Below are 9402 nucleotides of genomic sequence, written 5' to 3'. Positions count from 1 at the left end.
TAACCTAAAGGGGGTAAGTTCTATAGGTATATTATCCGTCAAACTTCTCTATAACAGCATCGTTTGTTCTAATTTTTTTTTTTTTGGTATTACGTTATAGAGAATATATAATATAACATAACATGAAAGATCGGTTCCACAATAACAACATGGCTGTCATAGTAAAATGTTGTTATAGAGGATGATGTTAAAGAAAGATCTGACTGTACTGGTTGTGCAAAAATTCGTTTACATTGTCAGTGACATATAAGATATATCAAATGAAAAGTAACTCTTGCTTTAACAAAATGACCAGGATTTAAGCACTTTAAAGGTGTTACCTTAAATTTGCAGGGTTGAATCAATTGGAAGACTAAGACATCCCCTTCAAGAAGGCTGTGAGCAATGGAGAAACCTCTCCAACCTCCACTCAATCCATTCTTATCAATAAGGTACTTGGCAGCAAATTCTTCTTCGTTTTCATCCACCAAAACAAATCATCATCATGTTTTGGCAAATGGGCATCGCAAAAATCTTTTGGAAAGCTCTGTTGTATCAAAATATTTATAAGAAAGACTATACAACATCATGTTTAGTGTATTTCCTACCAAGTGGGTCCGGGGAGGGTAAGGTGTGCCTAGACCTTATCCTTACCTTTGTGGGATAGAGAAGATGTTTCCGATAGAACCTCGGCTCATAAGACTAAATAGCACCAAAAAGAGTTCCAATGTTGTTCTAATTCTATCAAGGAGAAATTAGACTTACCAACCAAAATCCCCCCGTGACATGTGAATGGAGCATATATTTGACAAAACTAGGAAACTGTAAAGGCAAATTTGCTTGAACTTCTCCAGCTCGCAGCATGGCCGATGAGTTTGCTTCAACAGAGCTGTGTTTCTGTGACTTCTTTTCAGTGCTAGTAAAATCAAGAATCAAAATCATTTTTGACAAGATAGTAAAACCAGGATATATTAAGGGCCCATTTGGACATACAATTTTTTTGCTTTTTTTTCAAAAGAATTCAGAAAACTATTTGTTACATACAATGTAGCAAAAAATTTCAATCCAACTTGAAAGTTAAAGAGTTTTTCAAGCTTGAAAAACTGGTTCAAACCTTCAACATTTTTTCAAGTAGTGAAATGCGTGTTCAAACACAATTTCAATTTCAAATACCCTTTTTCCACTCAACTTCAAATACTATTTCTTTTCAAACATCATCAATTTCATGTCCAAACGCCTACTAAATATATAAAAGTTTTGCATTTTCTTTACTCACCATATTTGAACCTTCTTTTTGTCTCCATTTTCCACCTGCAAGTGTATTTGTCAAGTACATTCATTAGTTTTAAATGTACTACCACAGGGGAGCTTTTTTCTTTTTGAGTTTCCGTCACTAAACAACTTTTTCCACCATCGGGTCATCCAAAGTACAGTTACATGTAAGTCTCCTTAAAATATGAGATTAATAAGATATGTTATCTGCTACAACAAGTAAAGGTAACACGATAGTGTCAAAAATATTTACAATGACTGAGGGTGTATATTACTTGATCTCTTTTTTGTTATCAAAACACAGGAGAAGAAAATGGTTCTCACCTTGATGGTTTTACTTGGACCCGAAGCCCTTTTCTTGAGCAGCTTTTTCTTGATTTCCAGTGCCTTTTTCTTGTTAAGCCATCAAATGTGAGAAGAAACAAATAAGGGGCCGCTATTATAAGCCAAAAAAAAGAAAACAGTTGAAACTTGAAAGAAAACAATAATAGAAAGAGAGTACCTTTGAGGAAGAAAGAGGGCTCTTCTTGGAGATCGCCATTTTTTAGAGAAGGTAAGACAACTAAAAGTAGAGTGTTCGGCGGAAATTTTAGTTTTCACCTAAAGGAAATTTGAAAGTGGAAAAGTGACGTGGCAGTTTAGAAGAAGTGAGAGAGGCCTAAATTGGAGGTAAAATTTGAATAACTTGGCAGAGTACTAGGTGCTTACTACGTATGGAATGATTTGTTTCGTTTTCCCAATGTTATTTTTACCGTTTCATTTTTCTGATTTTTGGACTTCTTCTTCTTCTTTTTTTTTTTTTTTTTTTTTGGGAGGAAAAAACCATTCGGGAAAGTTCAAACCTTCTTCATTATTTAAATATTGCTAATGTATTGTATTTTGAAAGTTTTATTTTATATATGGTTCTTTCCTTTTTACCATGTTTCAAAAACAATTATATTTGGAACTCCATAACCTTTTTTTTTTTTTTTTTTTTTATGTTTAATAACATGCTCTTATAACGATAGAAATGTCATTGACAAGTTTAAAGTTTAACTTAAGACAAGTTATGCAGGGATTAACAATGCAAAATTAGAAATGCATGAATGTAATGTAGGAATTAGTAAGGCAGGATTTATTTCTTATTGGATATTTGATTTGATCTATTAAAAGTTATAATTTTTATAACATATATTTAATTCTTAAGAAAAGTAAAGGTTTGTGTATTATTATGAGGGTTAGTTTGTCATTTAATTATTTTAATTCATACATTACTAATTCTAAAAAGGGAACCTGGGGAACAAAACATTTAGTGTTAGCAGGATTCGAGGAAGGACTCCACGTCAAAGAATGTGATGTAAACAACCTACACTAATATAATCATTAGTGACTGCTTCCACTGCTCGAACCCTTGACCTATAGGTCACACAGAGTCACACAGAAACAACTAACACTCTCATTCTAATTTCACGTTTTGTTCCGCATAAATTAATATTTTTACCCTGGTATATATATTTTCATGCTTTAATTCTGCAGCCATGCAGGTATTATCTATGGATCAAAGAAAAGTAAGAACCAAACGTTATTAATCTAATGCTAGATTTTATGTGGAGATTAATCTCCTCAGCAATAACCATATGACCCCCATAATATTGTTTGTATGTGTCAAAATGATAAACCTTTTCAATATACATATGTGTGTGCATTTGGAGTTAGGTCAACAAATAAAAGTTACAATTATACTCAACACTTGCTTCTTGTGTTGGCCTGACAAGTCACAACCAGTTGTTGCATATGCACAGGTACAACCAAAATGAGTCCACATGGAAACAGTGCTAATTGCAATTCATATTTTCAGGAGATGTTGCTATCTGTAATGTGCATTTTTTCAATCATATACATAGTTCTAACTTTAAATCGAATGCAAATACCACTTTGCTTAGGCTATGCACTTTCAAAACGAAAACTCCTTTTGGGGAATGGGAGAGACTACTAATAAAAAAGAGCATCTCCCAGATTCTCATCATCAACAATGAAGCAAAATAGGCCTATGCTCTTGGAATTACTCAAAGGTGGATCCAAAATTTAAGTGTCATTGTAACGATCACTTTACTTTGAAGTAAACACAAATAATAGAAATACATATATCTTTTCAAAATTGGTGGACTATATATAGTTAAGAGTTTATGTTCTATGTAATAACCATGCGAAACTTTTACACTATCAGAATTAAGTTGACCTACAATAACATGTAACTCTTCGTATTAAGCCTATATTGTAACTTGGATAATAGAGTGAAGACTTTTATAACTTAAATTATACTGGTGTAAAACGATTTTACACCGTCCTTGTATATAACTTAAACTCTACAGTTAAAAGACAGAAGACAATAGTGCAGCTGCATTCATGGCGTGAATTCCATATCTGCCCCTGGTAGGGTTAAAGCTGGTTCAATGGAGTATCCAGCTGAAAAGGGTCTGATCTCTAACTGCTCAAGTTCAGTTGGCCTTGTGGTCCATGATGAGAAAGTACCACTTGGAGCGTCATTAAGTATGTTGGTTTTTACAGCATTCACAATGCTGAAAGTTTCATAGGCCAGTCCTGCAGCAAATCAACAATAATACACTTGAGAAGATATTTATTTCCACCTAATGTTGATACAAAAGCAAACAATTTATACATTAGAAGTCACAAATTGAAGTAATATGTCACTTAACCATGATGGATTGATAAACTTCATATGCAAGACATGTCTTATATCTGTTGCTTTGGTGCAAACATCTGATGCACGCACAATTTGCCCTAATTTGCCTCTAAGTTACTGAAACAGGCTTAATTTAGTCCCTGAAGCATAGTGCAAGGGGAAATTTGTCCATTTTAGGTCATTTGGATCAAATTATTAAGGTAAAACGAAAGGAATCAAGTTCGGAACCTTTTGAAGGTAGGTCAAGATCCTTGAACGTATTCCTTGGATGACTAAGTTTGTGTAACATGTTTTCTGAAGAATAATAATCCCCTTCTTGTGAGGAAAGTTTTTGACGCTTAATCCCAGCTTGTTTCATACTTCTATTATCCTGCCTTTGGTGCACTGCTCTTCCACACATCAACATGAGAATAATTGCCAAAAATTAAATGACAGAATCATACAGGGAACAGATAAGTATCTTCTCAGGGTTGCAGAACTGACCAGGATCAATTTGTTTTTGATGGGCATCTAAATGCAGAAGAACAAGAGCGGCGTCAACTTCAGCCAAATAATTGGCTCTGACTATATACACCTGTACAATGTGGACATCAATGAACATAAAAAACATAATACTCCCTAGTATTTGACTCGTATACACTATCGATATAATTGAAACTGTTGTAGCAGGTTGCCTGCCTTATTTTTTAGGTTATTAATTTCAACTATCATGAGCAATTACGTATAGTTATCTTTTAGGTGACTATATATTGTAAAATTCATTTAATAGAATCAGTTTATAGAAGTTAAAACTCAAAAACATATTAGAAAAAAAAATAAAATTTACAGATACATATATGTTTTAGCTCCAGTACTAAATGCGTTGTATGGGGCGGAGTGTTGGCCAGTTAAGATCTCTCACGTTCAAAAGATGAAAGTTCTTTGAGAGATGAGAATGTTGAGATGGATGTGTGGGCACACCGGAGTGACGATTAGGAATGAGGCTATCCCAGGGACAAGGTGGGAGTGGCCTCGGTGGAAGACAAGATGCGGGAAGCGAGACTGAGATAGTTTGAACATGTGAAGAGGAGAGACACAGATGCCCCAGTGCGGAGGTGTGAGAGGTTGGCCATAGATGGTTTCAGAAGAGGTAGGGGTAGGCCGAAGAAGTATTGGGGAGAGGTGATTAGACAGGATATAGCGCAGTTACAGCTTACCGAGGACATGAACTTAGATAGGAGGGTATGGAGGACTCGGATTAGGGTAGAAGGCTAGTAGATAGTAACGTTTATCCTTTCATATTAGTGGTCACTTTATCGCGATATAAGTTCTTGTGCTTTGATTTCTGCTACTATTTGTTATTCTGTATTTTGATTATCTTATTTTATCTGTGATAGCTACTGCTCCTTTACAAACTGCTTCATCATGGCTTAGTCGCTTTAGTTATTTGCATTTCCATATCGCTTTGAATCTCTTGGCCTTATCTGACCTCTTTTTATGTTTTTATGCTTTTATGCTTTCTATTGAGCCGAGGGTCTTTCGGAAACGTAAATCCTACCTTGGTAGAGTCGAGTCCAAGCGTACACTCTACCCTCCCCAGACCTCACGCTGTGGAATTTCACTGGGTTGTTGTTGTTGTAGTACTAAATGCAGAGCAGTATGCACCAAATTACTAATGAATACAGAAGGAAGATTTTCGAATTCTAACCTTCAATTTGCAGAATCTGAACAGCTGAAAAACTAAAACGTCTCCCTCCACTAAGTCATGTGCAAGCGAAAAACCCCGCCATCCGCCACTGAGTCCATTCCTCTCAGCAAGATATTTTGTTTTATACTCTTCCTGGCTTTCATCTACCAAAGTAACGGCTATATCATGTCGTGGCATATGCAGCTGGCAGAATAACCTTGGAAGAGACTGTCAAGAAAAAATGAAGCAAATCAATCCCTAACATATTCAAATGACTTTAACAAAACACTAAAAATCTAACTTTTATAACAAACATGGATTGGTAAACGCGCTAATAGTATAAAATTTCTTTAACACTGTCGGTTTACGTGAATTAAACTTTATTCAACCATATGAAAACAATTGAATTTGGGTGATAGATTGGTGCTTACTAGCCAGAAACCTCCACTAACATTTGATCTGATCATTGGCTTCATAAAGCTTGGATATTTATTGCTCAATCTTGATTGAACCTCCTCTGCTCGATATTTGGCAGATGATGCCAAATCAATTTGACCATAAAGATTGTGCATCATTGCCATTTTCTTTTTATAGCTATAACATCATACAATCAGTTTCAGTAAATTTAACATCATGGTTCAGATTGAGAAGAGGAAGTACAAGAGAAGAAATAGAATAATGTGTAGCAAATACTTTCCACGTTTCTTGGGCTTCATGCAAACAACCTGCAAAAGAACTTATCAAAGGCTGATCTAGGATTTAAAGTGTATGGGGTTTTCATAACGACTTCAAGTTAATATACAGTAATAATTCAGTTTATTCTCAAATACTTTTATAGATATTTTGGTAAATTTCTTAATACAAATACATTGAACAAAAGTATTGGGTTCACCTGAACCCATAAACGACAGTCTAGATCCACCCCTGAAATTTATTTGGAAGTCCCAGCACTACAAAAAAAAGATAAAGAAAATCTACAAAATATAAGAATTTGCTCACTTGCTTATGCCACCCTTTTAGTCCCACTGACCTGTCCTTCATTACCTAAGGCTTCTGCTTGACATGAGAAGTCTATCCTCTTGATCTGCTCATAAATAAAGCCAATAGGATGTTAGTTATAATAACTCAAAATCACTAAGAACACCATAAAAGCAAGACCAAAACTTATTTTCTCAACCTATGTATAGCGTTTAACACTCTCCACATGCTCAAAACTGTATAACTTGAGCTTAGACTACATAATATGGGGCATTGGAAAAGACTTAAACACTCTGCATGTTGGGAAACAAGGAAAAAACACAACAGTAAATGTTATTTATGAGCAAATACACAAATTAGCTTGAGTCGTGCTAGGCATTATCCTAATAAACTATTTCAGTAATGTGAAATATTTCCCCAAGGATTAAACAGCCTACCTCCATGAGAGAGAATGTAGGTAACAACAAAATTTAAATAACAAAATCAAGACTGATATGTTAGGCTAACTCTTCTTGGGTTGCTCAGGTATTTATAAGTGTTTGAAAATATGATTCACTCAGCAAGAATGTGACATGTGTCCTGCTGCAAGTCGGGTGACTGGACACGTGTCACCATTTGGTAATGAGCTTTGGGACACATGTCCAAACTATGCGACTTGTCAAGGCCTCTCACATTGGCCAATGGTAAATCTTTTGAAATATCCAACACTCCACACGCTCAGAACTAGACTTAGATAACATAAAGGGGTATTGGAAAAGGCTACAACACTCTCCACTCACTCAAAACTGAAAGTTTGAGCTTAGATAACATAACATGGGGCATTAAAAAAGACTACAACACTCTCCACACGTCCAGATCTGGCTTAGACACAACATAACATGGGGCATTGGAAGCACTACGAGGGAGATGTATCCAGCTCTATTAAAAATGAACCTTGGGTCTAATTAAACCACAAAAGCTAGCTCATAAAGAAAGGAGAGTCGAAGACCATATAATTAGGAGATAATAACACATCTCCTTGACCAACGTGGGACATCAATAAACACCCTATCACCGGGCATCTGAAGCATGGACAATATAACATGGAGGCCCAACATCCAAAACAAAAGAATCGATATGGTGAATCTGATACGTGTTAAGATAATGGACTTGAGGCCTAACTCAACTAAAGAAACTAAATTATAAAAAAAGTGACTAAAATCATTTAAGGAGATAATAGCCCAATTCCTCAATCAGTAGGGGACATCAATTAACACCCTAGCACGTCCAAGACCAAATATTTGGAACATGGACAATATAACGTAGATGCCCAATATTGAAAACACAACAATAGAGATTGGTTAGGCTCTGAGTCCTGCTCTGATACCGTGTTAAGATAATGGACCTTGACCCTGACCAGGGGCAGAGCTAGCATGCCAATTATGGGTATTAAAAAATCATTTAATATCTATAAATAATTTATCAAGAACAGATTAACTTTTCTTTTTTAGAAACTAGAACAATAAACTCAAAATCCTAACCCCTAGACCTAACTCAACCCGAAAACTAAATCATGCAAATTGACAAAGACCATTTAAGAAAGAACACAGCACCTCGTTCCCATTTAACAAAGGAAACATGGACAAACACATACAAATCTTTACAGGTATGAAAATCAGACGTTTTTTCTCATGTAAATATCAAATTTGGAAGCTTAATCATTTGAAACTATACTTTCTCGTGTGTCAAGAGACGAATTAATCGTGTAAATTGAGATTAGTTGAGATCAGAAGAACAATCTTACAGACAAATTGCAAGCACACGATTTCTTAATTTTTGGGCAGATTTCCTTTTTCCTCTTTTCTTGTACCTGACAGATTCAACGAGTATTTTACGAAGATATGTCCGATCATGAATTTTACCGCTTTATTTCTTTTTGTACGTATTATTCTTGTATTTTGCATGGATATTATGTAAAGATGTTGAATGTCATGAGAATATACTAAATAAACGTTCAAAATATCTTCTTTTTTTGTTTTAAAGAAAAACCTGTTTTATTAGAAAAATTAAAGAAGCAATAATATAAGAGTAAGACTAATAAATAAGAAGAAAATCGTCCATCTTGTATGTCAATCTTATATTATTATACATAATATTTGGAATAATAGGAAAAATATCGATGAAAACTAAAACTTCAAAGTATACGTAACTAATCCTAAAAATTACTCTGACATCTCCTTTTGATCTATAGTCTTTTGGTGAACAAATTTATTATGAGGGACTTAATAAGTTAATATTTGTTGGTGTATTTGACATTTTAAAATTAAATTAATAACGTCATGATCTCTTAGTAATATTCGTTATCCATGATTTAGAAAGCGGTCATAAAATTATGTAACCACTCCCAATGTTCTACCACTTTTTCCCCATTATTAAACGTTAAATCATTCATCAACCCCTGTTCTTCCATCTTCATCAATTTTATTATCTAACTCCTCTTTTATTCTATGGAAGGTTTCTCATACCTGAAAAATATAGTATTTCATTCTGTCTTGTAATAGTGTGTGGAAAATATTGTAGACTGAATGAAAAAGGAAGATCAGTTTTGCGAAAACTGTGTTATATTTTGTTGAAGGAAAATGTTCTTTGTGGTAGAATTTTGGACTCAACAACTTGTTCAGAGTTTGTTGAAATCATTCAACGTTATCAAAAAGAAAAATTATGAGAAATTGATACCGCGACTCGCAAGACAGTGGTCGCTCTTCATGAGAAATTGAGAATGAAATTGCTAGCGGTCGGTCTTAATAATGCAATAACAAATTATCTTAAATGACCATTTTAACGG

At 34.6% G+C, this 9402-nt stretch overlaps 2 protein-coding genes across 4 annotated transcripts in view; both read right to left on the bottom strand.

The window, feature by feature from the left end:
• Positions 1-1885, bottom strand: part of LOC132064892 (B3 domain-containing protein Os01g0234100-like) — a 4320-nt gene extending 2435 nt beyond the window's left edge. The window contains exons 1-4 of the mRNA XM_059458052.1: positions 1754-1885; positions 1576-1644; positions 1256-1290; positions 745-895 (exon numbers count right to left, since the gene is read on the bottom strand). Coding sequence (XP_059314035.1) covers positions 745-895; positions 1256-1290; positions 1576-1644; positions 1754-1792 — 294 coding nt within the window. The 5' untranslated portion in view covers positions 1793-1885. The remainder of the gene's footprint in view (positions 1-744; positions 896-1255; positions 1291-1575; positions 1645-1753) is intronic.
• Positions 1886-3299: 1414 nt separating this feature from the next.
• On the bottom strand, positions 3300-8493 carry LOC132064890 (B3 domain-containing protein At3g19184-like). Of its 3 annotated transcripts, none has more exons than XM_059458050.1 (7): positions 8362-8493; positions 6600-6684; positions 6032-6194; positions 5622-5828; positions 4418-4508; positions 4163-4318; positions 3300-3831 (listed from the first exon to the last, which is right to left on the bottom strand). In XM_059458050.1, the coding sequence occupies exons 3-7, from the start codon at positions 6179-6181 to the stop codon at positions 3635-3637; spliced, it is 801 nt and encodes a 266-aa protein (XP_059314033.1). In that variant the 5' UTR covers positions 6182-6194; positions 6600-6684; positions 8362-8493; the 3' UTR covers positions 3300-3634. The 3 variants fall into 3 exon arrangements, with proteins under 3 accessions (XP_059314033.1, XP_059314032.1, XP_059314034.1); XM_059458049.1 differs by lacking the exon at positions 8362-8493 and adding an exon at positions 7016-7071; XM_059458051.1 differs by lacking the exons at positions 3300-3831; positions 8362-8493 and adding exons at positions 3839-4074; positions 7016-7071.
• Positions 8494-9402: the final 909 nt, after the last annotated feature.

The sequence above is a fragment of the Lycium ferocissimum genome, chromosome 7 (genome assembly GCF_029784015.1).
Source record: "Lycium ferocissimum isolate CSIRO_LF1 chromosome 7, AGI_CSIRO_Lferr_CH_V1, whole genome shotgun sequence".
NCBI classification, from domain to species: Eukaryota; Viridiplantae; Streptophyta; class Magnoliopsida; order Solanales; family Solanaceae; genus Lycium; species Lycium ferocissimum.
Note: the sequence above shows the minus strand (reverse complement) of the source record. Positions and strands in the feature narration are given on the sequence as shown.

Coding starts and splice junctions, on each gene's coding strand:
- LOC132064890 (XM_059458050.1), bottom strand. CDS start 6,181: ATGGCAATGATGCACAATCTTTATGGTCAAATTGATTTGGCATCATCT. Junction 4,319..4,417: donor TCAAAAACAAATTGATCCTG/GTCAGTTCTGCA, acceptor GTGGAAGAGCAG/TGCACCAAAGGCAGGATAAT. Junction 3,832..4,162: donor TCTTGACCTACCTTCAAAAG/GTTCCGAACTTG, acceptor GATTTGCTGCAG/GACTGGCCTATGAAACTTTC.